Consider the following 12,994-nt stretch of genomic DNA (forward strand, 5'->3'; position numbering starts at 1 on the left):
AGAGCTATTGTACTATTTCTGTTTTATTTTTATTTTATATATACTATAGTCAGAGGTTAATGGAGTAATACGGTCTGTGAGTATTCATATAGTTGATCTGAACTTGTTTGAGATTGAAAATGAGGTATAGTTGTTGTTAGTCTCTTTAACATTTGTGGTTCATTGCAGTTCAAGCCATAGAATTTTTGTGCAATGCCTATATTTGTACACTAATACAAGTTAAAGGAGCCGGGGTCAAAGCTAAGTAGGATCGAAGGATGTTCGGGACAACTACACTATTTATACACGATTTTTATGTATATATAATAGATTTTTCACTTCTTTAGCTTCTTCATCACCTTACTTCATATTTTGAGCCACTTAATAAAAATTTTGATTTCGTCATTGAAAAACTTCTCTCTTGACAAATGACAACTGTTGTTGTTTACTAATATGAGCGATGGTGACATTCACTTCTTGATTAAGGGTGTAGGTATGAATAAGTGATTTTCTCGTTTAAAGATTTCATTAAACAGAAAATAAATTTCAAAAAAGTTTATTGAGACAAACAAAGGGCGGAATGGAAATGACACATGAGAGTTTTAGAAAATGACTTTCTTCTTACTAAAGACCTTGAGTCCTGTCTTGGCAAAATACTTTTGTAGTTGTTCGTTTTTATAAATTCAAGATTATACTTTTGATTATGAAAAATGAATGTCTCCAAGAAAATGTCTTTGGAAAATACTTTTGTAGCTGCTCTTCAGGAAAAAAGCATTTTAACTTAAATCATAAATAAAGTGACGTGACGAAAATAATAACTACTACTGATATTTGCATGTGAAGCAACAAAAAATAACAATTCAATTGTTCCTCCCCAAGCCATACATGGACTAAATTTTAAATTAAACCTGTGACTAATTTCTTACGTTACACATTCCTTTGGTTTAATTCCCCACCCAATGGCCGAACCCGTGATATCGCCGGTACTCTGCCGGAATTTTCACGCAAAACGACGATCTGATCCACAAACGCACAAAGTATGTACTTGTACGATTTCTTATCGTTCAAATCGAGATAACAAAACAATAGCTCTTCCATAAATTCCCAGTTGATTTTGCCTTGATCGTTCAACCTCGCCTCCATCATCTCCTGCATCGATTGCCTGAAATCGTCGTACGGACTGGGAGAATACGTTACGAGTGTGATAAAATCATCCGCATTCAGTGTTTCCTTTGAATATTCAGTACTAATTGCCGACGATTCATTTGAATTGGTGTTGGTTGCAGTGGTGGTGGTGATGGCTGAGGTGGATCCCGTGTCGTCGGAAACTGTCATGCTTGTCCGTGCTTCTTCAATAATTGAGCTTGATGAACCAGGTGCCACGAAAAAACGACGAGATCCGGTATGATTTGATGGCGGGATGATGTAACTGTTGAAGATATAATTAAGTACAGATCAAACGAGACGGTCACACAATAATTCCGATAAGTATCTAACAAAACAGAGGTTCTGGGTCAAGTCTCACTGTTATGTTATCAAAAAAGTATTTTCGCGTGCTTAGTCAAATAAAAGAGTTAAAAGACTCAAAATGTGTTATACCTCGAGGACTCAGACAATGAATTTGGACTTCCTGCAATTTCTTCTTTTTTGCCTTTCCTCACGATGCTCTTGTTACTGGGTTTATTACCTTCAGCTTCATTATCGTCTTCTTTGTAATAAAAGGATTTGAAATTCTCAAAGAGGAAACGATCAACATCTGCAAGTGTTGCGGCTTCGTTTTTGCCTTGTGCATTCTTCTCTTTGCGATCATCGGCGGAGAACGACGGCGTTTTGGGGTGCCTACACCCCCGGAGCAACCAGCTAGTGGACGATGAGAGAGTCTTATTTTCGGAACTCCGAGTTTGTTGTGGTATGGGTTTATTTTTTTTCTTTGAAAGGTAATCTGAAAGAGATTTTTGGAGTTGCTTAGGCATTTTCTGCTTTGTGTGTTTGATCAGTAAATTAATAGGTTAAGTAAACATTGAGAGTGCATAAACCAATGCCTTGTCTCCAATGAAAAAAGAAAAAGTATAAATAAATGCAAAAAACGAAACGGTTTAGACATAATTAATTAGTCTAATTAATGAAGTGCTTAATGGATGGTTATTGATTACGAAGAAACGTACTAAGATTTTGTTTTTGTTTATGTTATTTTGGTAATGGTGGGGGAAGAGTTAAGAAGGCATTAATTCTCAATTTTCTATTTTGTTTTAATTTTATTTAGTCCTATTAGTATTTGACTGATAACCAAGATTCCCTTGAAACTGAAGGCTTAAACAAAGATAATATATACAGTATTTTTAAAATTTCTGTGGGTGTGTGTACTTTTTGTCTTGCAAAAATTCAAATCTAAGATAGTATGCTTACAAGTTAAACAAGAAAAAGAAATAAATACAAGTAAAACAAGCTTTCATGTGATTTGAACTTGTTACCTCGTAGACTTTGGAGTTTCAATTTGGCATGTTGTAACCAAAAATAGATGTCCAATAATATTTATTTAATTTATGAAATCAAGAGATAATTTATACTTAATTTCTAATTTATTTTTATTATTAATTAGTAGTCATTTCCCTATTACATTTTTCATCTCATTGTATTTATTATATTCAAAGGGTGATATGATAAAATTATCCTTTTATTTATAGTTTCTTAAGAATTGTGCAAAGTTAATAGTAGACAAATAAAGATGAACGGAAGAAGTAATAAATATTGCTAGACAACATATTGCTTTAATTTAATTTGCTTTCTTCTTTTGTCATTTTTTTTTAATTCTGGAACAAAAAGAATGAAGTATTTTTGCAGGGTAATTTATTTACACAACCCCATTTAAATCGTAGTCACTTGTTATATTATTATTTTTTGCATCCATAACCTGTTAGCGATTATTCTCCCTTATTTTTCTTTTTGGGTTTTTAAATCTTTTTGCTACAAGTCGTGTTTTGAGTTACAACATTGCCCTAAGTAATATATCATTGGGAGAAAAAAAAAATATCACTTAAAAGTCTAATGTCAAGTGAGTCCAATCATATATGTCCTAATTAAGCTTCAAGCGGAAAAGACTTCAAATATAATCATATATGATTTGAATTTCATACAAAATGACTGAAGTTGTTTGCTATTAAATTGCTTAAAGTTAAGCGTTGACAAGTTAAATTTTAGATACTAATGTCTGAACTTCAGACTCACACCCCTATGATTTAAAAGATTAAACTTGCAACATCAGGAAACGTAATAACCTCCCGTTTTCATTCTTATCATTTGTCTTCATGAAAATTGATTACGGAAATTTGCTTTCTTTTGCTGAAATCAGTATATATTATTTGAATATAGGTAATTGGGTACTGCAATTGTTTCTCCTTTATAATGGAAGTGTTTAATTTACATGGTAATCTAATTTTAACTTCTCGAGATGAAAGTGTATTGATAGGATAGCACCCATCAAGTTTGCTTTTGTCCCAATCAAGAACATGTGCTTAATCAAAAGTTCTCGTAATTTCTTGTTCATCGATTGCTATTACCATGTGTTTCGATTTATCCATTATAGTTCATTGTTGTTATTATTCTTTCTCTGCCAAAATAACGCACTTATGTAACTATGCTTCAAGTGCCTTTTCCTTTCCTCCCTTACACGCTTCTCCAGGCAGCTTACGAAGACAAAGATCGCAGTTTCCTGTAAATTAGTTCAGAGAAACAAATCAAAACTAAAGTTAGTTATCAAGTAAGTAGATTGTTCGTAGAAAGAAAAATGCAACACTTATTAGCTAGCCGCTAGGTGTTTACCTCTTCTTTAGGCTGACAACAATAGATTACTTTTGCACCACCATCTCGACACCTTTTACCAGCATGGATTTGAAAAGTCTCGATAGGAGTACCAAGAGCTACATTTCTAACTTTAACAGTCATCCAATAATTAAAGTAATTTGTTATTGTAAAATTCACTTTTTCAATCTTCAAAATCTTGTACTTGAAAACCTACAAGGAGAGTTACTAATTATCACTTGTAGAAGAAACCAAGCCACAAAGAAAATAAAGAGTCTGGAGCATACATTGCATTCTCTCTCATTATATTCTTGAATAGCGCGGTTAGCCAGTTCCATCATTAACTCAGCATCTTCATTGAAATCATATACTGATATTCCAGCATCAAAAGCCGAATCATGATGGACATCAATGTCAAAACACTGTCAAACAAGCCAACAGGGATGAAATTATACAAGCCAGATAAGCCACATGTGCAATTTTTATTTTTCTGATGATTAGTTTTTTAATAAAATTATAAATTAAATAAAACTAATGTTATATAATATAAATAATATTTAAATATTCAAAAAGTGAAATAGAGAGTATGAAGAGTAGTTCTTCAAATTTGAAAAGAATTAGAGAACTACTATTCACCTCTCTATAATTAGAGTTCAGAGAGTTTTTTTTAAAGGATGGTCGGAGTACCTAATCTCTATTTTTTCCTTTTATTTATAGAATTTAGAGAGTAAAAATAGAGGACGGTTGAAGATGGTCTTATCCCATTTAATATGAGATTATTTTATCCTACCTTTCATATGGGATAAATTAATTCATGGATCATAATTTCAGGATTTTAAAAATTCTAATATAATTGCATTTGTGCATGTAATATGAAATCATGAGTCAAATTAACGTTTGGACATGTAATTTGGGATCATGTTTTTAAATTTCAAATTCTCAAACAATGAAAAAAAGTGATTTGGGATTTCAAACTTGAACTTGTGATTTCTTGATTACATGATAGCAATTTTGCAGGTCAACTGTCACTTCTATCTAAAGTAAAAATGTTGTTTAATTTAATAAATTCAAATTGCATGACCACATAAAATTTCAACTTCATATTAATGTGATTTTATATCACATGTCGTGATGTCCAAACGTACCCTAAGAAAGCAGTCAAAGAAAAACAAAAAGAATAAAGTATTTTTGCCAGAGTTTATTTATACTGCGCCATTTAAGTCACAATTCTTGTTTTTACGTCACTGACCAAGTAATATCTCATTGAGCGAGAGAAAAAAAGAAAAAAAAATACATATCACTTAGATGTCTAATGTCAAGTGAGTTCAATCAAATATGCCTCGAGCTTTATGCAAAAAGAATAAAGTATAATCACATATAGGACCTGAATTTCATGAAAAAGTAATTAAAATTCAGAAATATACAACTGAACTCAATGCAAAATGACTAAAATTATTTGCTTTTAAAATTGCTTAAAGTTAAGGGATGACAAGTCAAATTTTAGATGCTTATATCTGAACTTCAGACTCACATCCTTAAGTAGATTTAAAATAAATTAAAATCTGGCATAATAAGACAACATATACACTTAATTGGCAATAAATAATCCACCTTTAATTTATTGGCAAAAAATAGAAGCTTTTTTAATGTTTATTTTGGCATTGAATAGCCACATTGAAAACTATTTGCTTTATTTCCTTTTTTCCCACTCTTTTATTATTTTTCCATTTTTGTCTCTCTAATTTTTTTTCGTACGTATTTCATATTCTCATCCTTTCCTAACTTTTCTAAACCACTCCCCAATCCATTCTGTTTATGCAAATCTAATAAAATTGCATGTTATTAATTGTTCTCTCCTAAAAATTCCCTTTCATATATTATCTTGTAGCGTTTTTTTTGCCTAATTAATTATGAAATTTCATGATTTGTGAAATTAATTTTTTTCAACTTTTTTTGGGCGAAAATTTAGGTTATGATATTTTGAGATTTGTTTTAAATTCCATGGGTAAGAACGGTTCTCATAAGATTTTTCTAAAAAATCGAGATGATGATTTCGATGTATGCATACCAATGTATACCAATGAATATCAATATCAATTTAAATAAATGTATACAAATTTGTTAGGTGAATACGGACCAATAAGTACAGACCAATGTATACCTATGTAAACTTAAAAAGATACTAATGCAAATAAATGTATACCAATTTACTAATGAATACATACAAATATATCTAATACAAGTATATACCAATATATTAGATGAATACATATCAATGAATACCAATGCAAATAAATTTATACAAATTTATTAAGTGAATGTGAATTGAGTCATAGCTTCCGACAAACAATTGAGGAAAATAATGGTAAACTATTATGGATATTATAATTAAATAACTTTGATAATTTTAAGAAGATAGATACTTCTAAATAAACCTTTTGCTAGTTTTAAGGAGAAATTGTGAACAGAGATATTCTTTTCTATTTTTGTGCAGAATATAGGTATGTCTATTAAATACCAATTCTTTTTAGACTTTCATTTGGTAAATATTTGTTTGGCTCAAACATGCCAATTTAATCCTCTGGTTGTATATACGTGTCAATTCCTCTATTTTTTTATTGGGCCCCAACTAGGAGAGAAATCGACCCAATATGAAACAAGCCTGCAACTAGTCGTAGAAGAGGTATACCCGGAGAACACGACACGTAGCAGAGAGAAAGAAGGGAAGGGTCTAATTTTTATGTTTGTATGAAGGATTGAAAGACGAGATGAGAAATAAGTTTGGTATATGGAAAAACAAGAAAGAAGGGAAATGTAATGGAGACTCATGATTCTCATTTATCACCGGGTAATGTAATAACCTCCCTTTTTCATTTGTTTTCACAAAAATGGATCATGGAAATTTGCTGAAATATATATATATATTTATATTTAAAAAGTCTTTTTTTTTGTATTTTATTATTTGAATATATGTAATTTAATTGTTTCTCCTTTATAATGGGGGTGTTTAATTTTCATGGTAATTAGATTTTAACTTTTCGAGATGAAAGTGTATTTACTGGAGTTAGCACCCATCAAGTTTTCTCGTCTCAATCAACAACTTGTGCTTGATCACGAGTTCTCGTAGTTTCTTGTTCGTAGATTGTTGTTACTGTCTGTGTAACTGTTAAAATCTATCAATTAAGCTGAAACTAACTTGATCTAACTAAGCTACATAGAGAGAATTGCAGAGAACTTGATTAGAGAGGAAGAAGAGGCTGTCTGTGATGATTATTTGGAGACTGATAGTAAGCTGAACTTAAAGTTTGGTACATACAGAACATTCTTAAATTCATGGCCTTCTAAGATGTTGGTAGTTCCTGTACCTTTGATGTCACATCTATTCCCTGTTGGCACTTGAACTCCACTAAAATCACTATCTTTTAATCTTCTAATAGTAGTTAATAGGTCCTCATTAGGTGTAATATGATGTGTAGCTCCACTATTAACTATCCATTCATAAATTTTGCTTGCGTTGGACAATAAAGAGGTGATACCTGACATGTTAGCAGCACAATCTGATGTTCCTGTTCTATCCATCTTGTTAACTAAATCTTGATATTGAGTTGGTGACATATGTGTTGAAGTTGCACTGTTGGGAAAATCATCAGCATTCTTTGTCAGGTGTGCATTTGCAGGCTTGAAGTCATGCTTGAAATCATCAGCTCCTTTCCTCTTGTTCTTTCTGTTATATACTGTGATTCATTTCTTCTCGTTAATACTCATGAAGGGATGGATATTATGTCTTGATTGGCTTTGTTATGGAGGGCCTTTCGCTGATAATTTTGGTTTTATGTAATCTTTGATTAGTCTATTTTGGTGCACCTTAGTTACAGCTTACAACTACTAAGAATTGTAGATGGAGAGGTAGAAAGGATATTATCAGCGCATCCTAGCAAAGATTGGCCCGAGCATCCTGTGTTAATGTATCAGGATTCTAGTCATTCTTCTTTCTCTATTTGTTTCATCATGTCACTCGTGCTTTAAATAAAATTTTGCACTACCTTCCATATGGGACAACTTGTCCTCATAAAGTTCCTTGTTTTTTTCTTGACTATCAAAAGGATTATCGGAAGATGCTGAACTGTGTAAATAACTTCCTGTTGTCGATTTATTGCTAGGAGATCTTATAGTTACAAGAAGAACAGCACATATGTCGACATAATTTCAACCATAATAAATAAAAATCATCTCATTTAGTGAATTGTGTTGGTTCCGCAGCTGGCTTGGAAGGTGTGCAGGCGAATGAGATTGAAGAATTGTCTCAACCGAATATTTCTGGTGTACAAACAGGAGAAACATCTCAAGTACTGCAGAATAGTGATGGAGAAGTTGGAGATAAAGGGGTTGTATCTGCAAATAAGAAGGAAGTAAAATCATCACCAACTAAACCACAGGCTAAAACATCAAAAGATTTTGAGGTGCTTCCAAGAAAACGCTATAGTTTCCTTCATTTATTTTCTCTTAGAGATGTCAATTCTTGCATTCTGATATCCGAGAATAAACGAGTCATTTGTTCTGTCATGATTTCGTTATTAGTTGTCCTGTCTTATGCCCATCTCCCACTTAGTATAGCAAGGTCAAATAGCTTCATTGCTTCAAGGCCCCTTTACATATTGTTGCTAACTGATTTTACAATAGTGATTGCACGAATAGTTCGCAAGGAAGTAGTTCCTGATGAAGAAAGGGCCAAAGATGGAGAACGAGTGAAGGATTTCGGACATAATTGGGATGGAGCTCTAACCATATTGGAATACGGTTTGGTTCTCTATCAGACAATTCGTGCAATCTTCATAGACTGCAGTTTTTATTTGGTCATTGTCATATGTGGTCTGTCTCTCATAGAGTTCCCATAGATATAGTCTTTGCTAATTCTTTTGAATGTGGTGAAGGAGTAGTTCAAGTCTCCAAGAGAATTTGCTTTTCACCATTTATTCACTCACTTTTTGCTTGTATAATATGCCATGAGACCTCATGTATAATACTCAAATAGTATTCTCAATACAGCCTCTTCTAAATTCATATTTAAATTGTTTGTAGAGGTGATCAAGAAGGTCTGTTGTTTATATCACTCCGTTAGTACTATTCAATTAAATGAGTATCTCCAAGAAGTGGCGGAGCGAAGATTTTCATTAAAAGAGTTCAAAATATAGAGAAGTTAACACACGAAGAAGTCAAAGAAATTCAATATCTAATATACACACATAAAAAATTAATTATGACCATATATAAACCATGCATCTTGCATTCTGAGTTTTGAATATATGACATCTGTGAGAGGTAGTGTACAGTGGCGGATCTCACCATGGGTTATTGAATTTGGTATATTCAATATTTTGGGGTAGAATCTAATATAATATGTGCGAAAAAGATAAGTATATACATAGTTGGAATTACATTTTTTCAATTCAAAAGTCACAATGTCTAAATTCTATCTTTAATGCCATCGTTAGTGAGTCAACTTTTACATCTTGCGCCTGAAGAGTTGTTGCTTGGTAGAGCACTACTATAAGATAAATAGTAGTACTATTTGATGAATTGATAGATCAGATTGGTGGGTGTCAGGGTTAGTTGCAAGTGTCAGAATTGTATAAGAGGACAATATTGTTGGTAAGATTTCCAGGTTTCATTAAATGAAAAGGGGGACCATTAGAAATTCAATCTGTAGGACGATTCTAGTTGAAGAATGTGTACATATATAAAATATTACTTTTTGATCAAAATTCAATCTAAGTTGATGACTGATGATATTGATAAAAGGAGGGAAAATAGTGACATTAATGCGTGTAAAGTTGCTGGGGAAAAGTAGAATAAGAAGATTACACATATAAATGCCTCGACAACAAAATACAATAATTTAGAATATCACACATTTATTCTTTGTTAAGCAAAGTGCAAAATATTTTCCTAGTGACATGTGATGTTTCATTATCTTAGGACATCAAGGAGACCACATTTCAAGGGGGAAAAAGGGGCAATTAAAACCTTATCTTCAAATTAGTTCACGGGAGAGAGTGAGGATTGTGGGGGAAAAAAAGAGAGGCTAATAATAATTAGTGTACTTGAACTGTTGAACAGCGGAACATGATCCCTACGACCTCATCCATGGTCACATTAGGCTGAAATATAAATACGATGTCTGTCTTTTTATCAGTTGAGGGTTCATCGGAAAATACCTAGACCTTCACAAGTAGGGATAAGTAAGGCTGCGTATATACTGTCCTTCACAGACTCCATTTATGAGATTATACGGATATATTATTGTTGTATCACTTATTATAACTAATTAATATGATTTTGCATCCAATTTATTGCTTAGTCATGGTCAATTCATGTGATTTTAGTGTAAATCACATGAATACGTATTACACCAACCCAACAGATCGATACATGACGTATGTATTTGCAAACATGATTATCGCAAAGGTATGATTAATTAATACATATTTTAATCATGATTTATCACTTAACTATGATTAAAATATGCTTTGACGTAAATATACGGACCAACCGTGTAAATAAGTTCTCGTCATGAATAAGTTTCCTTTCACCGGACGGCTGTGCAAGATGCAGATAGGGGATAGTTTATGAGTTGTCTAACACTCCTAACGAAGTGTAAATGACCTCACCGATGTGGTGGCCGAGCCATTTTTGTCATATATATATATATTGTTATTTTCTAGCAAAAATCTCTATTTCAATACTCATATCGATTGTTGATCACATGTTTTTTTTTACTTGCGAATATTGTGCATATAAAGCAAACAAAGAACAGGGAAGGTACTATCAGTTTGATAATATCGCTAACTCGCACCACAATTTGGGTGACTTCCATCACTAAGTGAGATGGTCGAAATGATTATTAACCGCTTTGTCAGCAAAGTCATCTATAATGCCAACAAATCAAATGTCCACTGGGCTAAATAATTTACGACACTTGAAGGCTTGATTGACACAAACACAACAATCGGCAGAGTGCGATGGCAAGAGAAACGTGAGTATAAAAATCAACTTTTTCTATTGAAGAATATTTCAAGATGGCGTTTCTGGTTAAGCAAATATTAGTCTTCTTTTTTATTCAAGGGAGAAGATGATCTAATCAACAAAGGAACCAACCAATTAAACTACTTAAATTTCCAGCAAAGGGTAGTCTTTTCCCAAGTTTCAAATTAATTTTTGGATGCATGTGTAATGAGATTCAGGATGTCACATCTTATCAAGATTGTTACCTAGTAGGTTGACAAATGATTATATATAATAATATTTCTTACAAGAAGCAACAGTGGGATCATGCCTAATTACTTAAACAACCCTACTCTCGAAGGAAAACGTCAAACTAACTGAACTTTGTTTGTTGCCCGTTGGCCCGATAGTGAAAAGCCCTTGTCATATAAACTTCTCATTTTATCCCAATGCATATCAAGTTTCTCAAATTGAACCTGTTAAATTAGGTATTAGGCCTAACTCACACTCAAAAGTTAGTTCAAAAGGGAAAGGTTCAATGTTTAGCATCTGTTGCGTGGAAAATTTCAATTTCGGAGGTCCAATATTGAGTGAGACGAGACCTGCTCTGATATCATGTTAAACTAACTTAAAGAAAGAATATTGTTCAAGCCTTATAAGGAATCCATCTATCTCATTAACCAGCAATGTGCGACTTTTGTCATTCTTGAACATAACCATGACTTGTCATCTCGACATCAACCACATATACTGTCACTGCGATAAAAAGGTAATTAGTCGAGGTTGAAAGTGCAATTCGCTAAACCGCTATTTGCTGACAACAATTGTTCAATTAGTCAATTAAGCTGCAATTCCAAAATATTTTCTTACCGTTTTACTTTATTAGATGTTTAATCTTTAAAGCAAACTGGGAATTAATAAAAACTAACTATTCTCTAAATTTCATTGTTATCTTTATACTAACATACAATTTTTCTGACTTTTGTTAGATACTTGAAGCTAATGTCAGTGTAACAATAATAACTAAGCCTCAATCTCAATTAGCTAGTTAATCTCATTGTTTTCTATTATGTATTAACTACTGGACAGCCCGGTGCACTAAAGCTCTCGCTATGCGCAGGGTCCGGGAAAGGGCCTGACCACAAGAGTCTATTGTATGCAGCCTTACCTTGCATTTCTGCCAGAGGCTGTTTCCAAGATTTGAACCCATAACCTCCTGATCACATGGCAGCAACTAATTAGTTAATTAATTATATGCTTTAATACTTTCATTTTCAAACTCCTAATTAGTTAATTATATGATATAATACCGCTGTTAGATTAAAGGGGAAAGACAATTTAGTTAAAGTTCCTCACATAGTTAATTATGTATTATGTTTCAATTTGTTTGGTCTCTTTTAATTTGATACAAAAATTTTAAAAAAATAAAGGAGATATTCAAATCTTGTGGTCATAAAATTAAAGATATGTCAAATGCACCAACAAAATACCCTTTAATCTTATGATCTTAAACCTACTATGTAAAAAGTTGAAATAAAAAAATTGTTAAAAAAATAATAATCATTAGCCAATTAAAAATTCCCCTGTCCAGAATATGCAAGTTGTGGAGATGGAGATATTGAAGTGGATGTATGGTCATACTAGGAACGATAAGATTAGAAATAAAGATATTCAAAATAAGGTGAGAATGGCCTCCGTGGTGGACAAGAAGAGGAAAGCGAGACTGAGATGGTTTGAACATATAAAGAGGAGATGCGTTGACGCACCAGTGAGGAGATGCAAGAGGTTGGTTATAGAGCATACAAGGAGAGACAAAGGAAGATCAAAGAAATACTGGGGAGAGGTGATAAGAGAATATATATATATGACCAACTTCAGGTTACGTAGGACATGATTCTAGATAGGAGGGTGTGAATGACTCGTATTAGCTAGGATAGAAGGTTAGAATGTAGTGTAGTATTGTCTTGCTTAGGGTAATTTTATTGTATTAGTGGTATTATTATTGTTTTGTATGTTGTTTAGTGTATTTCGATTATCACACTATTAATATTATTATATTATTGTTTTGCTTTTTTCCGGTACACTTTGCACTACTTACGTGTTACTTGCAATATTTTCTTCACTATATCCTTCTTTGTACGTGGATTTACTATCGAAGATATTTCAAAAATAACCTCTCTATTTTAATGATATAGTAATAATGTCTATGTAATCG

At 32.5% G+C, this 12,994-nt stretch overlaps 2 protein-coding genes across 3 annotated transcripts; one reads left to right on the forward strand and one right to left on the reverse strand.

Moving 5' to 3' along the window:
• Positions 1-770: 770 nt before the first annotated feature.
• Positions 771-1,952, reverse strand: LOC129895982 (transcription repressor OFP14). Its single transcript, XM_055971784.1, has 2 exons — positions 1,579-1,952; positions 771-1,408 (listed from the first exon to the last, which is right to left on the reverse strand). Exons 1-2 carry the CDS (start codon positions 1,950-1,952, stop codon positions 907-909), a joined length of 876 nt encoding a protein of 291 aa, XP_055827759.1. The 3' UTR covers positions 771-906.
• A 4,457-nt stretch (positions 1,953-6,409) lies between these two features.
• Positions 6,410-8,818, forward strand: LOC129895995 (uncharacterized). Of its 2 annotated transcripts, XM_055971802.1 has the most exons (3): positions 6,410-6,625; positions 8,038-8,237; positions 8,458-8,528. In XM_055971802.1, exons 1-3 carry the CDS (start codon positions 6,595-6,597, stop codon positions 8,458-8,460), a joined length of 234 nt encoding a protein of 77 aa, XP_055827777.1. In that variant the 5' UTR covers positions 6,410-6,594; the 3' UTR covers positions 8,461-8,528. The 2 variants fall into 2 exon arrangements, with proteins under 2 accessions (XP_055827777.1, XP_055827776.1); XM_055971801.1 differs by having other exon boundaries at positions 8,038-8,818.
• The last annotated feature ends 4,176 nt before the right edge of the window (positions 8,819-12,994 follow it).

This window comes from Solanum dulcamara, chromosome 7, assembly GCF_947179165.1.
Source record: "Solanum dulcamara chromosome 7, daSolDulc1.2, whole genome shotgun sequence".
NCBI lineage: Eukaryota > Viridiplantae > Streptophyta > Magnoliopsida > Solanales > Solanaceae > Solanum > Solanum dulcamara.

Bases quoted from the DNA above. Each gene is read 5' to 3' on its own strand.
- LOC129895995 (XM_055971801.1), top strand. From the start codon at position 6,595: ATGGAGACTCATGATTCTCATTTATCACCGG. The intron at 6,626-8,037 runs GTAATGTAATAA...TTGGTTCCGCAG, and splicing joins TGATTCTCATTTATCACCGG to CTGGCTTGGAAGGTGTGCAG.
- LOC129895982 (XM_055971784.1), bottom strand. From the start codon at position 1,952: ATGCCTAAGCAACTCCAAAAATCTCTTTCAGATTACCTTTCAAAGAAA. The intron at 1,409-1,578 runs GTATAACACATT...TATCTTCAACAG, and splicing joins TCATTGTCTGAGTCCTCGAG to TTACATCATCCCGCCATCAA.